Source organism: Acipenser ruthenus, chromosome 2 (assembly GCF_902713425.1).
Source record: "Acipenser ruthenus chromosome 2, fAciRut3.2 maternal haplotype, whole genome shotgun sequence".
Taxonomy (NCBI): domain Eukaryota; kingdom Metazoa; phylum Chordata; class Actinopteri; order Acipenseriformes; family Acipenseridae; genus Acipenser; species Acipenser ruthenus.
In genome coordinates, this window is record NC_081190.1 from 10730070 (window position 1) to 10751604 (window position 21535).

General features: G+C 41.0%; 2 protein-coding genes across 2 annotated transcripts in view; one reads left to right on the forward strand and one right to left on the reverse strand.

Annotated features, from left to right (window-relative positions):
* Positions 1-15821: 15821 nt before the first annotated feature.
* Positions 15822-20120, reverse strand: LOC131697801 (histidine-rich glycoprotein-like). The gene is made up of 2 exons (XM_058989219.1): positions 19984-20120; positions 15822-18623 (listed from the first exon to the last, which is right to left on the reverse strand). Exon 2 carries the CDS (start codon positions 18457-18459, stop codon positions 17029-17031), a length of 1431 nt encoding a protein of 476 aa, XP_058845202.1. The 5' UTR covers positions 18460-18623; positions 19984-20120; the 3' UTR covers positions 15822-17028.
* The window catches only part of LOC117404113 (atrial natriuretic peptide receptor 3-like), a 38305-nt gene continuing 36774 nt past the window's right edge, over positions 20005-21535 (forward strand). The window contains exon 1 of the mRNA XM_058989209.1: positions 20005-20121. Within this exon, the coding sequence (XP_058845192.1) occupies positions 20013-20121 (109 nt within the window). The 5' untranslated portion in view covers positions 20005-20012. The remainder of the gene's footprint in view (positions 20122-21535) is intronic.

Sequence of the window (21535 nt, forward strand, 5' to 3'; positions counted from 1 at the left end):
TATATATATATATATATATATATATATATATATATATATATATATATATATATATATATAATATGATGCCAGGATACATGACAGTAACAGAAAGTTCAGCAGTATTCACTCTAGCAGACAGCTAGTGAATGTCCAACACTGGAAAGACAATGAGTGACGGCCTCAGTGTTATTCATGCCAGGGCTGTATTGCATGTCTGGCACAGTTTTCAACCTCTCGCCAGCTGTCCAGGCCTGGTTAGTTCAGTGGGTTCATGATGTTTCAGTGTAATCACTGAACTGGTATATGCATAGCCGTAAGATTCCTTTTTGGGAGTCGATTTAATGTGTTGTGTTTTTTTTTTGTAAACAATATCGAGATAAGAAATGAACGTTTTGTAAATAATACATACACTTTTTGAAAGTTCTTATAGTTTACAGTTTTTATGTGAAAACTGTGTTGGTGGATCTTTCAGCTTCTCATGCCGAATAGTTTGATCTGAAACATTCCTCTCCTGGATTAAATCCAAATTATGGCAGCGCCATAGAAGCGATACAGTACAACTATGGCAGCGCCATAAACTTGCATTCAGGTCCCTGTCTGTTACTGATGTGAGTCCATATGTTAAATGAAATTCTTTCCTTTATTTAAATACTGTACATGAAGTTATGGTACAAAACAGAATGTTCAAATAGATACAAAAATCAAATAGATTACCCATTAGTAAAATCAAGATTTCCAAAATACAGTAGTAACATACTGTACATCTTAAAATCCTCCAACACAGAAATGTCATATTGCAATACTTAATGACTTCATAGTCAATGTTTTGTTGTTGTTGTTGTATAACATCAAACTGCATTATACCCTGCACCCAATCAAATTACAGTACCTTGCAAAACAAAGATAAATGACAAGACTTAGACCTCACTTAATACATTACATATCCAACTGGTGGCAGATTTGCTTACATGGGTCTTTTTATTATATATATATATATATATATATATATATATATATATATATATATATATATATATATATATATATATATATATATATATATATAGTCATTTTATATATATTTAACACATGATTTTATGTCATTAGTAGACTCAGGGCCTGAAGGGAATAACATAAAGACAATCCAGTAAAGACCAACCAATGTTGGAATATTTGAAAAGAAATCCCATCAAATGTTAACACAACATAGTCTATCTTCAATAACAGCATGCCAGGTTATTTCGAGACGGCAGTGTCGAGATGAAAGGCTAATGATGTGTAATTCAAACGCGTTCGTTTATTACTGTTGTTCCCTATCAGCTACCATTGAAGCTACTTCTTACTTTCCATTGAGCACGGCCCACAAAACAAAACTGGTAGCGTTATATCATTGTAATATGCATTGTATAGTAATATTTTATATACTTTCCTCGATAACATTCTGTTTGTTTACACACCAATGGTTGTACACTATCTTGCCTATACATTAGCGCCCCCTGTGGTCATAATTAGGTCATCTGGTTGTCAAAGTTCTCCTAATCAGTGACTCCCTTTAAAGTGGCTTGGCCCTGCAAAAAATGTTTTAATAATATATCATTGAACTATAGATTTCTGCAGTCCAGCTGTAATTATTATATTAAATAAATATACATACTGTATATACTGTTATTAGTTTTAATAATAGCACTTCTACTGTAATGCACTTTAGCAAAATAACGCCATGCTAGAAATCCCAGCAACAACCAGCACTGGTTTACCCTATCAGAGCAGGTAGTCTGTTGGTTTTCAGCCAGCCATGCTGGTTCACAAGTTTATAATCCTGGTTGCAGAGCTGTTTAAAATGCTTTCAGAAATAAACACTCCCTTTACTGGAACATTGGAAAGTTCCGTGTTTGTTATCATTACTGAATCTAATGATTGTAAAGCTGTGCTGGGTTTGAAATTCCATCTGGGGTATCCACTAAGAAAGCAATGAATGTCTGCTCCCATATCCCAGACTCGGGCTGATTCCCAGTTCTGCAGGCAGACCCATCTGAGTGAGCAGAAATGATCTGATTGGGTAATTCAATTACACAGACATGCTTGTGATTTCTCTGTTTACATGAGCAATCATGAAAAAAGAATTGCTGAGTAGGTCTGCATATGATGGTGGGGTGCTGTAATCCCCCCCCCCCCACACACCCTCAGGAAAGTCATCCTCTAGATCAGGGGTTTTCACTTACGTAATTGAACCAATCATTGTCTTAATTAGTCAAGATTAACATGCGTTCCAGATCTTTGTAAAGACACCTAAAAACCTGCAGGATTGGGGCTCTCCAGGATCAGGTTTGGAGAGCCCTGCTCTAGCTGTTGAGTCATCTAAGTCTTCTGACAATGTCTGTTCAGTGGTAGGTTGAGGTCCATTTACTTGCTCCCATTGAGCTGCCCCATATAAAGGTTTAGCGTGGTATAGCATGGTAAATCCATATAGCAAAGTAAAGCACAGTAACAGCACAGTGAAATCATGGCGAAGCACAGGTAAGCAAGTCAAATCACAGACAAGCATGGTGAAACAGTGGTGAAAACCACAGTGGGTGTGTGTAACGGGCAGCGTTGTGTGATACAATGCCGCTATGGATTCTGTCCTCTGTCAGAGAGATGAGATGAGGTTAAAGGCTCTGAAACCACGAATGCAGACGAGCCCAGCTATTTTGCATAGTGGTTAAGGTGCTCGCTTGTGGTGTGCGGGGTTGTTCAAAATTCATATTATTCCTGCTTGTTTGCATTTGTATTCCTGTGTCAAGGGAAAGTAGTAGTTATTTTTGTGCTGTGATCATGTAGACATGTTTCTCCTTTCTTCTGTTGATGATGTCTCAGACAAGTTACCATGGATTCTGTTTAATGGCAATGAGATATGTTTCCAGCCCCTGACATATAATAACATACAAGGCATGTGTAACATACAGTACTCTGTATCATGCTCAATCTAAAGTATAAATACCAGGCAATTCCATGGTAGCACTAGCCATTAGCTATTTGTGACAGGCTCAATTGCCATAGCATCTGACCTTTCCACATTTCAATGTCACCTTATGACCTAGTAACCTTTGATCCTAATAATTATAACTAAAAGGCGCTTCTATCTGCTTATGGCTGATCTGTGTTACTGTAGCACCAACCCAACCAATCATGCTCCAAGCTGTAGCACCAACCCAACCAATCATGCTCCAAGCTGAAGAACCAACCCAACCAATCATGATCCAAGCCAACTGAAATGCCCGTTCACAAGTATATACTTTAACCAAGCTTCAGCATTGCTAAAGGGATTTTAGCATGTAACACTAGAGGCCACCGGTGGCTACATGTTGTAACTGCAATTCATGTTTGAACATTTTTGTGATGTGGACTAATGTCAACTGAGGGCTAGGTTGAGACTACCAAACTTACCAAAAAAGTGAAGTTCCTGCACATTTACAATGCTTCTGCCAAACTGTTTATATGTTTTACCAACCAAACTACATTCTTAAAAGGGGGAAACCCATAAAGATATTCATTAAACAGCAGAAAGGTTTTGTTTTTCAACTTCAGGATATTGCAATGTGTTATTATTATTATTATTATTATTATTATTACTTGTTTCTTAGCTGACGCCCTTATCCAGGGCGACTTACAATTGTTACAAGATATCACATTATACATTATTTCACATTATACAGATATCACATTATTTTACATACAATTACCCATTTATACAGTTGGGTTTTTACTGGAGCAATCTAGGTAAAGTACCTTGCTCAAGGGTACAGCAGCAGTGTCCCCTAGCTGGGGATTGAACCCACAACCCTCCGGTCAAGAGTCCAGAACCCTAACCACTACTCCACACTGCTGCCCAATGTGTTCGCATAGCAGAAATGTCACCCTTATTTTATGATTCTTCCGTTCACTTGGAATGGCTATTCCTGTTGGTTTTTAAGTTATCTCCTGGTTCTTTTCAATCCCAGTGGGTGAATGCTCTGTGTCTCGAGCAGTGCGACTGTGCTTGAGAGTACATCACAGCAACGGTAAACCCTAGACATATTTACAAGATAAGCATTGTACCTTACTGCTGTGTTCCTTATTTGTTAATGGAAAAATCCCATTTAGCATTACAGTTCTTTTTCAGTGGCGTAGTTTGCCGTTTCACAACTAACACACTTGAGCTTTTAAAAAAAGCATTACATAAAATCACATCAACTTCAGAAAAAAATAGTTTAACCAGCTTGACATACATAAATATGAAATGACACGCAAACAGCAACACACTTCAGCTACATTCATTCTACTGATAAAGCAGATGCTGCTGTTACTGGCAGTCTTTTAGTACTTTTGCCTTTGTGTCAAGTGAACACATGAAAAGAAAGCAATCAGTAATGGCTTCAATTCCATAAATTGGGGCCAAGAGGTTAAAAAGGTTGTCATAGACCAGTAGACCAGTGATAATCAATGGAAGTAAATGAAACGCTATTTACTGCCAGGCAATACTGTTCAAGTGGCCCTCAGATTAATCGCAGCATTAAACAGTTCATATTTTGAAAAAGAATGAGATAAGAATCGCTATACAGTATATGAGGACCCAGAGACAAATTATTAGAATGTTTTAAATCTGATTTCTATCTATCCCAGCTTGGATTCGTTTTCATGTGTTACAGCACTGTGCACATGTATTAGAACATGTATTATATCCTTTATATACCTGCCTGTGTGAAAACCGCAGGGTGGGAGAATTTACATTTTCGGTCAGTAATCAGTGCTCTAGAAACAACAGACACTCGTGTGAAAATGTCAGACCATTTTGTGCTTTAATGAGGCATCTTAAACAACATCTAAAAAGTCTCTTGCATTTGACCTTTCGTAGCTATGTGTTCCCTTTCTCTTACTATTTTTAATGAATTGCATGTGTGGCCTATTAAAGTCGTCAATTAAATCAGACCATCAATAATTTGCCTATTTTGACAATTTTCCAAAATGTTCAGTTCCAGTGGTTTGATTTCATATGCACAACAAATATAAAACAACCGAAGCAATGTGGTGTTCTCATACATTTGCACACGTTATTTATTATTATTTGTTTATTTAGCAGACGCCTTTATCCAAGGCGACTTATAGAGACTAGGGTGTGTGAACTAGGTGTGTGAAATATACGTTATTTATACGTTTACTATACGTTATTTAAGCAAACATCTTTTGGAACAAAGTTTTGGAAAAGAGTAGAGCATACAAAACTAAACGCATTGAGAACTTAAATATGATCGTTATGACAGATAATTATAAAAACAATGGCATGTTAGTGGCAGTTTGACAGTATACTGTAAATATCATCATGCAAACACAATCAGCAGCATCTGTCTGATAATGTCTCGATGTGTGTGTGGTGCAGTGATGGCACATTCAAATAGGAGCAATCTGCTTTTAAAACCATTACAAGAAGCCTCACAATTCTGAGTAACCACAATACCCGTAAAGGAGTGGTAAGCGTGGTCTCTCTGGTAATGCCATGGACAGTACTGTGCTGCAGACGTTCGTGTGCGTTCCTCTTGTCAGCAGCGCTAGCACGGCTCCTCCTTTCTTGTGGGAAACATCGTTCGGTTCATTGCTAGGTTTCTTTATTCTTATAAAACAGCAGTGCTTTTGATACACGCTGTAAGACAAGGGATTTGGTTGCATGTTAGTCTGCAGCCAAACTTTTATAAAAATAAAAAAGTACATTTTTGGTGAGAATCTGCCTTGAGCTTCAACTCATTTATGTATGTGATTCAAATCTTTCTGTTTGTTCTCCCTGAGGCTGCGTGAAGCATAGTGAGTAGGTAATGAAAAGTCATTCTGTCATTCAGTGTAAACAGACTAGACTCGCCCTGATCTGAACCCATTAAAAGCAGAACAGGTTCAGATTAGCGATTCGTTCAGACTACTGACTGCAGTCTGGTCTTTGCATTGTGTTTTGACACTTCATCCCTAAGCACAGTTGTGATAGTGGCATGTGGTTTCTACAGCTGCTGTCAGCATGCATCTCCTCATGATAGGCCAGTTCAGAATATTGGTCAGATCAGACTACAGGGGTTCTGATAACCGAGAGTGTGCTGTAACAAGCAGTCTCCCCTTCCATGCGAATATGAAACCCTGCTGGTTCCCAGCACTGGAGACATGCGTTCCACTGTCAGGTGGGGGAGGAGAGGGTTCAGGAAGCATGCTGCTGTCTGAGACAGGAAGGGAACCGTGTCGGAGACTCGTGGCTCCCTGGAGAACCCAAACTCAGGATTCTTTTTAGCTCGTGCTATTATTTCAAATAGTGTACTGTGGGACACATTCACAAAGAATCTACTCAAGTGCTACATGAGCATGTGTGGACTAAAAGTGTGGGATACATTGCCATCTAATGACAAACACTGGTAAATGCATTTCATTATAACAGCTGTATCAACATGTCCAAGGGGATTATCATTCTACACATTTCCAGGTAGTGAAGTTTGATAGAACTTGCCACCCATTTGCTGCTCAATTGCATCACTTCCTGGCTCCCACCCCACAACTCACAGCAGGGCAGCTTTACTCACACAGGCCCCTGGGAGGAGGGTACAGAGACCCTTTTCAGTGCTGCAAACCCACACACATAATGGCTTACCAGCCGAGTCCAAACTGCTCTCCAGTGCTGTCTGCAGGGTTGAACTCAAGTGCTCTATCTGTCGAGGTATTTACCTCAATATGTCCACGACAAAACTGCACGCTTGAAAATTATTATTATCCCCTTGAAAATCATATATCCATAGCAAGCAATGTCTTAAAAGTGTTAAAAGTTCAAATGATTTAATGAATGTGTATTTAATGTAAATACACAACAGCACTTTCAAAAGACACAGGGCTAGATTCTCAGAGATATTCATTTATTCAAAATCGTCATTAGCACAGTTTTTCTTCAGAAAAGGAAATATACACATGAGACAAAGTTACTAACCAGAACTAAACAACGCAGACATTTCATTTTTGGTCTACCATAAGTATTCCTCATTTTAAAAAAAAATCCTAATTTTCTTTTCATTAAAAAAAAAGTGCCAATGACAATTTGGAGTAAATAGCCCATTCGGTTTTAATTACTTTTATTCTGAGCACTTACTATACTAATTAAGATCCCCACTTGTAAACAAATCCTCTTGTTCTCATTCTGTACAGTAATGTATGTTTTACTCCCTCTTGTGGTTACTGTTGGTAAAGCAGATTTCTGGTCTTGCTTTCACTTCAATCACAGGGTAATATATACTAGATTCTCAAAGTTTGTTATTTCCAAATAATCCTGAGCACGTTTTTTCTTTCTTTTTTTTTCACACAGTTACCAAGCAAGAAATAAATAACCCGGTGTTATTGGTATTTTATCCCTTTAAGAAATACGAAATTGTTATAAAAACAAGTTTGAGAATTTTATTCAATGTACCCAAATGAGAAAACATAAAATTGAGGATTCAAGGGAAACAGTTTTCGGTGGCCTGGTAACTTGGGGGTAACAACTTGTCAGAAGATATCTCATTGACTTATTCACTGACAGCCCTGTGTTGTTTCCTGTCTGAATAATGTGGAAATGTCAGCATATGAGTGGAATTGTTCACAATCAATGCTGACATTGATTTCCATTACACGAGAGTAAATGTTAAAACTTCATGCTGATTTGAATTCGGATCTCGCCAAGATAAGCACCAACTAAGACGTAGCTTTACAGTAAACTAATGTGATCAATCTGTGTCTCCATCCATTTGCGTTTCCTTCCATATGATGATGTAGATATCCTTCTGCCTGGTGTTGATGGCTGAAGTGTAATGCTGGCTCCAGGGATCAGCTTATTTGCCTCCCTAGTGCATCAGCACACACAACAGCTGCGATGCTGGCTCCGGGGATCATCCACAGTGCGGTCTCCCCAGCGCATCAGCATGACAACCGTCTGGATTGAGCTAAGTAGGGTACATCTCTGGGGTCTTCAAGTTGGCACCTTCCATCCTCGGTGTTTCGTCGACTAGCCCACAACACCTCAAGAGGGCTCGACGGTGATTCTGGCGTCCCAGCATCACCCCCCTCCGTCCCCCACTCAACTCAGCCCAGCTTACTTACCCGTACATCAGTGTTTCTTTCTTTCTATTGTGCTTGAGATCCACAACCAGAATCTTTCCGTCTCAACCACAGCCAGTTGCTGCACAATATCTGGTCAAAGGTTAGTGGTGTCAATCTCCGGTGGAAAAATAAGCCATTGACCAACATCTGCCACTAATGCAGGGATCTAATTACACCATTTCCATTTCAGGTACCTAATAGGGCAAGGGTGTCCAATCCTGATCCTGGAGGGCTATTCCACTCCAGATTTAACAGGTAAAAGGAGATCATGAACCACTTTAGGGTCTGGATGGAGGTTTAATTGGTTCAATTAAACAATTTAGAACAGGGCTGGAACAAAGACCAGGAGTGGAAGGGATTTCAACTCAGAACTGTGGGTTCACAATGAGGTGACACTCACTGGGCCAGGGCAGCTGTCTTTTCATAGTCAAAAGAATCCTGCCAATGATAAAAGCAATATGTTTCACTGGCAACTTCACCCGGGCGTGGGAGATCTAACTCAGAGGAAAGTCACCCTTGTGTGACGTCATTGATCTGGGTTCACCTTCACCAAATCCTGCTCCTGGGGCAGCACTGCCGTGTCTGTAAATCTGCCTCGGAGACAGAAAGCTGTTGTGCAGAATGCCTCTCAACCTGGGTTTCAGGATGAGAGATACAGTCAACCGCAGAACTCACTCTGCAAACAGTCACACTCTATAAAGTGTAATCAGGGGGAGATGTTATTACAGTGAATGGCTGCCAAGGGCTGAATTTACAAAGCTGTCCCTGTTTTAACAGATGTTTTTAGAAACCAGCTGTCCCATATTATTATTATTTATTTCTTAGCAGACACCCTTATCCAGGGCGACTTACAATTGTTACAAGATATCACATTATTTTTACATACAATTACCCATTTATACAGTTGGGTTTTTACTGGAGCAATCTAGGTAAAGTACCTTGCTCAAGGGTACAGCAGCAGTGTCCCACACCTGGGATTGAACCAGCGACCCTCCGGTCAAGAGTCCAGAGCCCTAACCACTACTCCACACTGCTGCCCTGTTCAGCATATATGAAAGCTGTGACAGCATTTTTATTGTTTTGTCACAATGAAAGCTCTAACTGATCTCTGTGATCGAGAGCAAGTTGCCCTGCGCCTACTTTATGCTGCGTTTGAGATTTACTCTTCCTGATGTGTTCAGAACTGTGACAGGGTAGCGTTAGTAATGAGACACAGAGACCAGAAAAATGCAGTTTAAAGTGATAATGTGCACTTTTAATAATACAAAACAACCATCAAGCACAGCACAGCACAGTACAGCACCGTACCTTCACCATCCTCACCAACACCCGCGATTACCCTTTTTATACACCTTGCTGCCTCAGGAACACATGCAGTTTTCAGGATTACAGTAGTTGTTTGCATTAAAAACTCATTTCATTTGTGATTAATCGTGTTTCACTTGTGATTAGTGAGCAGTTTGTATTCCCAGTGTAAACACGCCCTATGTTAGGAGTGTATTCCATCCCCCTTCAATGTAGACTTTATCCCTGATTTGGACAGAGCAGATTGGAAAACAGGAGGATAATATAAACAGGCAGTCCCAGTTTAAACTGGTCAACGAGGGAATATCAAAGACAGAGCAGATCAATATTCTGTTCTATCTGAGAACCGTGTTGTGTGTTTGTCATTCGGAGCTGTAATGAACAAGCCTGCAGCTAATCCGTCTGCACTTCATTATTAGCCGTTAATAAGGTCGAGCGGTATTGACCACTAATAGCAAACAAGTCAAATGAACAGCTCTGGCCTACTGGATTGAGAGTGATTGGTGTTGGTGTGAATACAAGGAAGAAAGCTGAGAGGATTGGAGGGGTGCTCTAAAGCAGTGCTCTGGGAAGAGGTCCTGTCATCACGGTATAGGGCGGCTCTCCAGGGTTACATCCCGAGCTGGGACCTGGTGAGATGGGAATGCAATTACAAGACTACAACCCAGCCAGCACCTGCAGGGCTGGAGCGCCACTGGTACTGGGATCAGAGGACACCCACTGACCTTCAGTTCTCCACTCTGAGAACTCCAGTGCTCTTTATTGCAACCCTGCTTGCCTGTGTGACTCTCACCAGTGTCCTCTCCTTTATTGTAACCCTGCTTGCCTGTGTGTCTCTCACCAGTGTCCACTCCTTTATTGTAACCCTGCTTGCCTCTGTGTGACTCTCACCAGTGTCCTCTCCTTTATTGTAACCCTGCTTGCCTGTGTGTCTCTCACCAGTGTCCTCTCCTTTATTGTAACCCTGCTTGCCTCTGTGTGACTCTCACCAGTGTCCTCTCCTTTATTGTAACCCTGCTTGCCTGTGTGTCTCTCACCAGTGTCCTCTCCTTTATTGTAACCCTGCTTGCCTGTGTGACTCTCACCAGTGTCCTCTCCTTTATTGTAACCCTGCTTGCCTGTGTGACTCTCACCAGTGTCCTCTCCTTTATTGTAACCCTGCTTGCCTGTGACTCACCAGTGTCCTCTCCTTTATTGTAACCCTGCTTGCCTCTGTGTGACTCTCACCAGTGTCCTCTCCTTTATTGTAACCCTGCTTGCCTGTGTGTCTCTCACCAGTGTCCACTCCTTTATTGTAACCCTGCTTGCCTGTGTGACTCTCACCAGTGTCCTCTCCTTTATTGTAACCCTGCTTGCCTGTGTGTCTCTCACCAGTGTCCTCTCCTTTATTGTAACCCTGCTTGCCTGTGTGACTCTCACCATTGTCCTCTCCTTTATTGTAACCCTGCTTGCCTGTGTGTCTCTCACCAGTGTCCTCTCCTTTATTGTAACCCTGCTTGCCTCTGTGTGACTCTCACCAGTGTCCTCTCCTTTATTGTAACCCTGCTTGCCTCTATGTGACTCTCACCAGTGTCCTCTCCTTTATTGTAACCCTGCTTGCCTCTGTGTGACTCTCACCAGTGTCCTCTCCTTTATTGTAACCCTGCTTGCCTGTGTCTCTCACCAGTGTCCTCTCCTTTATTGTAACCCTGCTTGCCTGTGTGACTCTCACCAGTGTCCTCTCCTTTATTGTAACCCTGCTTGCCTGTGTGACTCTCACCAGTGTCCACTCCTTTATTGTAACCCTGCTTGCCTGTGTGACTCTCACCAGTGTCCACTCCTTTATTGTAACCCTGCTTGCCTCTGTGTGACTCTCACCAGTGTCCACTCCTTTATTGTAACCCTGCTTGCCTCTGTGTGTCTCTCACCAGTGTCCTCTCCTTTATTATAACCCTGCTTGCCTCTGTGTGACTCTCACCAGTCTCACTCTGTGAGCCTGATAAACACACAGCCTGCACCTGCTTGAATTGACCTTGTTTAGACTATATGCTACATCGAACAATGATGTAAAAGGAATTGAATTAGACTAATATGTACCAGTGAGAGACAAGGTGCAGCTGCTGTGACGGACTGGTCTTTGCTGATTCATCTGATTGACTGGCACCAGTACAACTCTGAATGTCATTTCACTGAGGCATCATAAAACACTAAAAAGAGCGCCAGTGCAGAAGCCTTAAAGAGACAGTGTCCAATGCTCACCTGCAATCTTATACGAAACAGGACTCTAATAACAGACTAGAAAAGAAAGTCAACTCATAAACTGAATATTAATGTACTGGTAATTCCCAGGAAGCTTAATTACTAAAACCAAAATACAATAAAAAATGATTTGGCTGCAGTCTTTGACCTCTGACTCTGAATGCATTTTTATTTATTTCTAAACCCCCTCGGGTCGCCCGATTGATCAGGCTAAGAGAAAAGGGAGATTCCTGAGAGCCTGTCAATATCTGCTTCGGGAAAATGTGGAGAATGACAATATCCATAACGACCAGGGATATTGATCATCCACCACAAAACGGGAACAAGATGTAAAGCTGCTGCTACTGCATAGGCCACCTGAAAAAGAGGAGGAAGTTGAATGTGTCAGTTTATATCAATCTCATCAGAGCATTCTCCCTTAACCCTTTCAGCCCTGAATGGTTTTGGACTCAATTTAGTTTATTTTAGTTCTTTATTGAGAACTCACAAGAACTGACTGCTACATTTTTTTTTAACATGTACCTTATACACGAGCTCAGATTGGGACCTAGGAGTCCCGTGAGGTTCCAACCTGATTTCCGATGGCATGTGTTAACATACAGCACTAAGATGAGGCGGGACCTTGAGGTACTGCCAGGACTGAAAGGGTTAAAGAGTAGGTGGCTTCACATTGATTTGAATTGTGTTTTTACATTCCCTTTCCTAGGCACTGTGTTTGTACTCACTCTGAATGACTCTGGGTTCTGTTGCTTCAATATTCAGTGGTCCTGCCTTTAACTGGAGTCCTAAGTGCTGGTGTAAAGAAATAGTGGTTCCCCCGAATATTTGGACGCCCCTACATGCATGTTTGTTATTTCTCCTGTTTGTATGTAAATTCTGCAGGTGTACTGCTAGTGAATGGGATGTCAGTACTGTTAATCTTTATTCTGTGTGAAGTTGTCAATTTCTGAGCCACATTAATATCATAGCACACACAGTTACAATAATCCAGCTCACAGAAACATATACCTGATCCAGGTGTCAGTTCCAATAGCAATACTGCCCTCTGGTGGACACTGGCGATGTGGCCGCTGCATACCATGTTACTGTACAGCACTGAACTGCACCTTTCATCCAGTACCAGTGCAGAGTGATCCCGGAAACAAACAAACCAAAAAATGATAATAAATGTGGCCAGCTGACTTGCTATGCGGGCCGTCTGATCAAACCCCAGCCCCTAAAAGGCCCTCGTTGTGATGGTCTTCTTTCAAATATTGCACAGTCAAAGCGGTCAAGATTAAAATTAATAAGTCAACCAAAAATAAATAAATAAATAAATCAGGCACTCCACAATAGGACTTAATGGTTACCTGAACTATTATTCTTATTGCCATCATTACTCTTCTGATTGTACGCTGGTATTGGATAATGATTCTTATTGGCATCATTACTCTTCTGATTGTACACTGGTATTGGATAATGATTCTTATTGGCATCATTACTCTTCTGATTGTACGCTGGTATTGGATAATGATTCTTATTGGCATCATTACTCTTCTGATTGTACACTGGTATTGGATAATGATTCTTATTGGCATCATTACTCTTCTGATTGTACGCTGGAATTGGATAATGATTCTTATTGGCATCATTACTCTTCTGATTGTACACTGGTATTGGATAATGATTCTTATAGGCATCATTACTCTTCTGATTGTATGCTGGTATTGGATAATGATTCTTATTGGCATCATTACTCTTCTGATTGTACGCTGGTATTGGATAATGATTCTTATTGGCATCATTACTCTTCTGATTGTACGCTGGTATTGGATAATGATTCTTATTGGCATCATTACTCTTCTGATTGTACACTGGTATTGGATGTGATACAGTCGGTGTTAAGGTGCTGTGAGCTGTCTTTGGCGTGAATGACCCTGAATGACTCAACATTAATTGAAGAAAACAAAACATGGCCTGTCATGCACATTAGAATCTTTTCAGTTCTATCAATTACAAGTACCTGGCCTCTTTTTACAGATGCAGACAGGATCATCCTTTAATAAACTTTTCTAGGTTTGATCCTGTGGACGGCTCATCTGTCTGCAAGGCAGTGCTTACTAAGTTATAGATGAAGTGATATTGATTTCAATCCAGATGGAAAAGTCAACCTCGTGCCAACAACAGCACAGGGCACCGCTTCAAGATTAACCCAGTGAGACCTTAAACCGTGTCGCCTTGTACTGAATCAATGCATACGACAGAATGAACAACATTTAGCTGCAGCAAAACACAATGCATCAGTGACTTACCAACATGGTCATTGGAAACGCAGTTAATGACTCTGGCAGCAATGATGAACCAGGCACAACACAGCATGATAGTAGCAATGCCATGTTTGTTTTCATATACAGTGCCTTGCAAAAGTATTCAGACCCCTGACCAATTCTCTCATATTACTGAAACCTGAAATGATAAGTTCTGTAATAGTGATTCCTTCTGTGAGATCTTGATGAATCATAGACAGACAGATAGATAGATAGACAGATAGATAGATTGATAGATCTATTGTTTATATATATATATATATATATATATATATATATATATATATATATATATATATATATATATATACAGTGCCTTGCAAAAGTATTCAGACCCCTGACCAATTCTCTCATATTACTGAATTACAAATGGTACATTGAAATTTAAAAAACTGAAATATCTTGCTTGCATAAGTATTCAACCCTTGTGCTGTGGAAGCTCCCAGTTTACACTGATGAAAGAAATTGCCCTAACGAGGACACAATTACCTTACCTTTGGCCTCCACCTGTGAAACATTAAAGTTGCTGTCACATTTTCTGGATAAAAAACCCCACTGTTGAAGGATCATTGGTCAGGCTGTGAATCTGAAAGAAAATGAAGACCAAAGAGCATTCTACAGAAGTTAGAGATAAAGTAATACAAATGCATAGATTAGGGAAAGGGTACAAAATAATATCCAAGTGTTTGGATATCCCAGTGAGCACAGTTGGATCAATAATCAGGAAGTGGAAGCTGCATCATACCACCCAGGCACTGCCAAGAAAAGGCCGTCCCTCAAAACTCAGCGCTCAAACAAGAAGGAGACTTGTGAGAGAAGCCACAGAGAGGCCAACAATCACTTTGAAGGAGCTACAGAGTTCAGTGGCTGGGAGTGGAGTAATGGTGCACCAGTCAACCATATCAAGAGCTCTGCATAACACTGGCCTGTATGGGAGGGTGGCAAGAAAGAAGCTGTTACTCAAAAAGTACCATCTGAAAGCACGTCTGGAGTTTGCCAGAAAGCATGAGTGTGACCCAGCTGCGATGTGGGAAAAGGTTTTGTGGTCAGATGAGACCAAGATAAAGGTTTTTGGCCAAAACTCAAAGCGCTATGTGTGCCTCAAGACACACCATCCCTACAGTGAAGTATGGTGGTGGCAGCATCAAGCTGTGGGGATGCTTCTCATCAGCAGGGACTGGGCATCTTGTTAAAATTGAAGAATGGATGGAGCAAAATACAGGGAAATACTGCAAGAGAACCTGCTTCAGTCTGCTAAAAAACTGAAGCTTGGGAGGAAATTCACCATTCAACAGGACAATGATCCCAAGCACAAGGCCAAAGCAACATTGGAGTGGCTCAAGAACAAAAAGGTGAATGTCCTACAGTGGCCCAGTCAAAGTCCTGATCTCAATCCCATTGAGAATCTGTGGCACTATTTGAAAAATGCGGTCCAAAAGCTTCGTCCAACCAGCCTGAACAACCTGGAGCAAATCTGCCAAGAATGGGCCAAAATCACTCCGACACTGTGTGCAAAGCTGGTACATACTTACCCCAAAAGACTTAAAGCTGTTATTGCAGCGAAAGGTGGCTCTACCAAATATTATTGTGTGGAGGTTGAATACTTATGCAAGCAAGATATTTCAGTTTTTTATTTTTCTTAAAAATATTTCCAAACATAAAACCAATGTCACCTTACAATAATTGATTTTGAGTTTCAGTGTTTTAAAATAAAATATCAAACAGAACAAAATTTCAATGTACCATTTGTAATTCAGTAATATGAGAGAATTGGTCAGGGGTCTGAATACTCTTGCAAGGCACTGTATATATAAACAATAGATCTATCAATCTATCTATCTGTCTATCTATCTATCTGTCTGTCTATGATTCATCAAGATCTCACAGAAGGAATCGCTATTACAGAACTTATCGTTTCAGGTTTCAGTAGATAGTGATGGCAGACAGGAACACACACTGTACAGTGTTGTATGTACAGTATGTGTGTTAATGTATTTAAAACACTGGCACAAAGCCTGTGTACAGCAGAGGTTTCCATTGAAAAGGACCCCAACAAGCCAAAATTAAGTGAAAGACACTCCTCAACACTGGATGGGGTTTATTTTAATGGATCTAAGCATATTAATACCGTCACCCTAACATTTATGAAGCTGCGTTTGCAGATCTCTCTCTATAAACATTTAGTTTGTTTTGTTTTCAGTAAGAAGGTGGTCAGTAAATCACCCCTGGGTGAAAACACCAGCAACATTAACCCATTAAGTACCAAATTAATTTTACTTTTAAAATATCACAACACAAGCTGGATTAATATCATTTGATACATTACATTTAGACATAACTTTTGCGGGTAACAAAATTAGACTAAGTTATCAGAACAATATGGTTAAAGATACAAATGTTCCAAAAAATTACAAAAATATGAGGACAATGGCACTTAATGGGCGATATGGAAATGTCCAGGTGCACAAAGACTGGCCTTGCAAACTGAGACAGGATGTTCAGAAAAGATAAAGACAATCTGGTATCTGGCAACAGCAGTGTCAGTTATTTACTGCCGAGGCCTTGTGTGTCAGATAGCAGTAACACGTGCATGTCTGAGAATAATTCAGCATTGTCCTGGACAACATCAGCTTAAAATAGGGTTCCTGTGCAAGTGCAGTGCAGAGCTGAAAGTGAACAAGGAATACAATGAGAAGCAGGCTATTGAGAAGCAGACTACAGGTTGTGATGTGGTTGCGATGTGGTTGCGATGTGGTTGTGATGAGGTTGTGATGTGGTTGTGATGAGGTTGCGATGTGGTTGTGATGAGGTTGTGATGTGGTTGTGATGAGGTTGTGATGTGGTTGTGATGTGGTTGTGATGAGGTTGTGATGAGGTTGTGATGTGGTTGTGATGAGGTTGTGATGAGGTTGTGATGAGGTTGCGATGTGGTTGCGATGTGGTTGTGATGAGGTTGTGATGTGGTTGTGATGAGGTTGTGATGAGGTTGTGATGTGGTTGTGATGAGGTTGTGATGTGGTTGTGATGTGGTTGTGATATGGTTGTGATATGGTTGCGATGTGGTTGCGATGTGGTTGCGATGAGGTTGTCATGAGGTTGTGATGTGGTTGTGATGAGGTTGTGATGTGGTTGTGATGTGGTTGTGATGAGGTTGCGATGTGGTTCTGATGTGGTTGCGATGTGGTTGTGATGTGTGATGAGATTGTGATGTGGTTGTGATGAGGTTGCGATGTGGTTGTGATGTGGTTGTGATGAGGTTGCAATGTGGTTGCGATGTGGTTGTGATGAGGTTGCAATGTGGTTGCGATGTGGTTGTGATGTGGTTGTGATGAGGTTGTGATGTGGTTGTGATGTGGTTGTGATGAGGTTGTGATGTGGTTGTGATGTGGTTGTGATGTGGTTGATGTGGTTGTGATGAGGTTGCAATGTGGTTGCGATGTGGTTGTGATGAGGTTGCGATGTGGTTGTGATGAGGTTGTGATGTGGTTGTGATGTGGTTGTGATGAGGTTGCGATGTGGTTGCGATGAGGTTGTCATGAGGTTGTGATGTGGTTGTGATGAGGTTGCAATGTGGTTGCGATGTGGTTGTGATGAGGTTGCGATGTGGTTGTGATGAGGTTGTGATGTGGTTGTGATGAGGTTGTGATGAGATTGTGATGTGGTTGTGATGAGGTTGCGATGTGGTTGTGATGAGGTTGCAATGTGGTTGCGATGTGGTTGTGATGAGGTTGCGATGTGGTTGTGATGAGGTTGTGATGTGGTTGTGATGAGGTTGTGATGTGGTTGTGATGTGGTTGTGATGTGGTTGTGATGAGGTTGTGATGTGGTTGTGATGTGGTTGTGATGTGGTTGTGATGAGGTTGCGATGTGGTTCCGATGTGGTTGCGATGTGGTTGTGATGTGTGATGAGATTGTGATGTGGTTGTGATGTGGTTGCGATGTGGTTGTGATGTGGTTGTGATGAGGTTGCGATGAGATTGTGATGTGGTTGTGATAAGGTTGCGATGAGGTTGCGATGTGGTTGTGATGTGGTTGTGATGTGGCTGTGATGTGGTTGTGATGTGGTTGCGATGAGATTGCGATGAGATTGTGATGTGATTGTGATAAGGTTGCGATGTGGTTGTGATGTGGTTGTGACGTGGTTGTGATGAGGTTGTGATGTGGTTGTGATGTGGTTGTGATGTGGTTGTGATGTGGTTGTGATGAGGTTGCGATGTGGTTCCGATGTGGTTGCGATGTGGTTGTGATGTGTGATGAGATTGTGATGTGGTTGTGATGTGGTTGCGATGTGGTTGTGATGTGGTTGTGATGAGGTTGCGATGAGATTGTGATGTGGTTGTGATAAGGTTGCGATGAGGTTGCGATGTGGTTGTGATGTGGTTGTGATGTAGTTGTGATGTGGCTGTGATGTGGTTGTGATGTGGTTGCGATGAGATTGTGATGTGATTGTGATAAGGTTGCGATGTGGTTGTGATGTGGTTGTGACGTGGTTGTGAGGACGTTGTTGCGTGCGTTTCATAAAGCACTGCACAAGTCGTTGCTTGTGTAAAAATGGTCTAAATATAATTGGTTAAGTAGCTGTTGCTGGTATTGAGAGCAAAAAAAGAAAAAAAAAGAAAAGCAGACAGAAGTTCTTCCTGCTGCCTTTAACCCAGCGTAAGAAACACGTCTTCTGTTATCCATCTGTGTAAGCAATAATGAAAATAGTTAAGTTACACAACTTTTTAATAAAATGCATTATTATTATTATTATTATTATTATTATTATTATTATTATTATTATTATTATCATTAGTATTATTATTATCTTACACACTGTCTCCCAATATCTCTGCTGGCAAAGCAAATATCACATTTTGCCCAAATGAAACTGCCGTTTGTACTCCCAGAGTATGGAATGACTGTATTTGTATCAAGAGGACTTGACTGGTAGTTTTGATATTAATTCTGAGTCTCTATGTGCATCAAGAGGATTTGACTGGTAGTTTTGATATGAATTCTGAGTCTGTATGTGCATCAGGAGGATTTGACTGGTAGTTTTGATATGAATTCTGAGTCTGTATGTGCATCAGGAGGATTTGACTGGTAGTTCTGACTAGTAGCCATCATATGTTCTAATAGGATCAGGTTTCTGGTGGAAATCGGCGATGTCCCAGCCTGTGAAAGTTTTATGAAACACAATGTTTTATTTGCAAGGTGCTGGCGATTGTGAATCGTCGCAAATCTCTTTTGTGAAACAGGCCCCAGTATCTGAAATCACGCCAGCACGGGCACCCCAACACTATAGTTAATCTGCAGGGTAAGTGTGGTGTATGTCCCTCTGTCCTATAAGATTTAAGAATATAGCCTTGTGGAACCAAACCATACAAACAACAAGAACAAAATAGCAATGCTTCCACTCCGCTGAACCTGCCTAGCAAGGTTAGGGTAAAGAAACAGCGAGGAATTGTACGTTACAGAATGCTATCAGCGTACACTGTGGTTCAGATACACACATACAATGCTTTTTCAACCTCTTGGGAGCGTCCAGTCAACAAACACTTTCCGGTGCAGATAATAATAATAATAATAATAATAATAATAATAATAATAATAATAATAATAATAATAATAATAATAATAATAATGCTATTTACAATTGTAGGGAGACAGGAGAAAAGAAAAAAAGGTTAAAGGTTATAATAAACATGAAAATAATAATTAGTAAAGTTTCCCCTTAATTACTAAACTCTCTCAATACAATGGGATGCAACACATAGGTTATATTCATATATATATAAATGTCGGTCACTTAAAAAATTAAATGTCTTTTAAAGGAATGTCTTCTTTCTTGAAATAAACATGTACATTATCAGAAATAACAAGGTTCCTTTTCCCCCCTCAGTTATAAAGAACAACTGAAGCTGGTAACAAAATTAAAGTCTCAATAGTAGGTTTATCAAATTAAATGCTTGAGGTTTATCATATAAAATCTCTCCTGAACATTTCTTGGTTTTGACCACTAGATGGCAGCAAAAGACCACAAATGAGCGCAATAACAAACCTTCAAGGGCTTTTACTCTCCTCCCAACAATGGCGTCAATGGCGATGTTGAAAACACACTTGCATTCGGCAAAAGAAACGTGGTTGGGTTGCTCCAGTAACTCGGTAATATCACATCCAAAACATGGATTAAATTCAGGTTTGTGCTGCTTTCTTCATATACACTCTGATTTAAACACATTATTTAACTCAAAGAAAAAACATCTCTCCGAAAAGCAATGAAAGTGAAAAAATAATATGAGCTGTGTAAACTCTATAAAGTCCCGACGTCACCAGATAATGCAGAGTTTGTGTTCTGGTGTACTATGTATTTTGCTTTCTGTCACTACTATATCAGCAAGTGTTGGGGGCCTGCTCACAGCAGCTACTCACAAGCCAGTCCCCGCTCTGGAGTTGAGGCTGTCAACTTCAATCAGCAAGGGATCCGATCCAGACCGGAACAGGTATTGCAGCGCAGTACAGTTGAATTGCTGAAGGGCCGATTCACAGGTAGGCGTAAAGACTTGTCTGAGACTTCCTGATACCAGCGATAATCAGCAATTCCTTCAGCAGTCTGCGCTCAAAATCTCTTCCTTGGTCCTGCTGGATCCTCTGAGGCAAGCCATAATGGACAAAGAATCATTTCCATAAGATTTTTGCTACAGTAGTTGCTTATTGATCCTTCGCCGTGTAAGCCGGGTAACGAGTAAGGTGGTCTATAACTAATAAAATGTTGCTGATGTTCCGGGAGTCATTTTCCAAGCTCACCAAATCAATACAGACTAGCTCCAGTGGTGCTTCAGCCCTGCTATTGGTCAATGGACCATTTAGGCATTGTTTTCAGCTGTACACAGGATTTAAAGTGGCACTCAATGTTAGCGGCCATCTGTGGCCAATAGAATCAGGCAGGGGCAAGATCTTGAATTTGCTCACTCCCCAAGTGTTGTTATGTAGGGACCTCCATAGCCAGCTGTTTATATTCACTAGAGGTAACACAAGCTGTTGACGATCAAAAGGCATATTGGTCTTCGGGACGCGATACAACATGCCATCCTTCAAAGTCAGTGAGTCCCACGCCTTCCACAATATTACTTCTTCCAAGGGAGCACCTTTGACTGGAACAGGCTTTCTTCCAGCCGCCACCGCAGCAATAACTTTGGAGAGGGGATCGTTCCTCTGGGCTGTGTGAATGTCCTTTTGACTGAACTGGGGCAGTGGAGAGAGATCCCATTTGGAGAGGGGATCGTTCCTCTGGGCTGTGTGAATGTCCTTTTGACTGAACTGGGGCAGTGTAGAGAGATCCCATTTGGAGAGGGGATCGTTCCTCTGGGCTGTGTGAATGTCCTTTTGACTGAACTGGGGCAGTGGAGAGAGATCCCATTTGGAGAGGGGATTGTTCCTCTGGGCTGTGTGAATGTCCTTTTGACTGAACTGGGGCAGTGGAGAGAGATCCCATTTGGAGAGGGGATCGTTCCTCTGGGCTGTGTGAATGTCCTTTTGACTGAACTGGGGCAGTGGAGAGAGATCCCATTTGGAGAGGGGATCGTTCCTCTGGGCTGTGTGAATGTCCTTTT

Excerpts from the sequence above, each read along its gene's own strand:
- LOC131697801 (XM_058989219.1), bottom strand. The coding sequence starts at position 18,459 with ATGAAACGCACGCAACAACGTCCTCACAACCACGTCACAACCACATCA.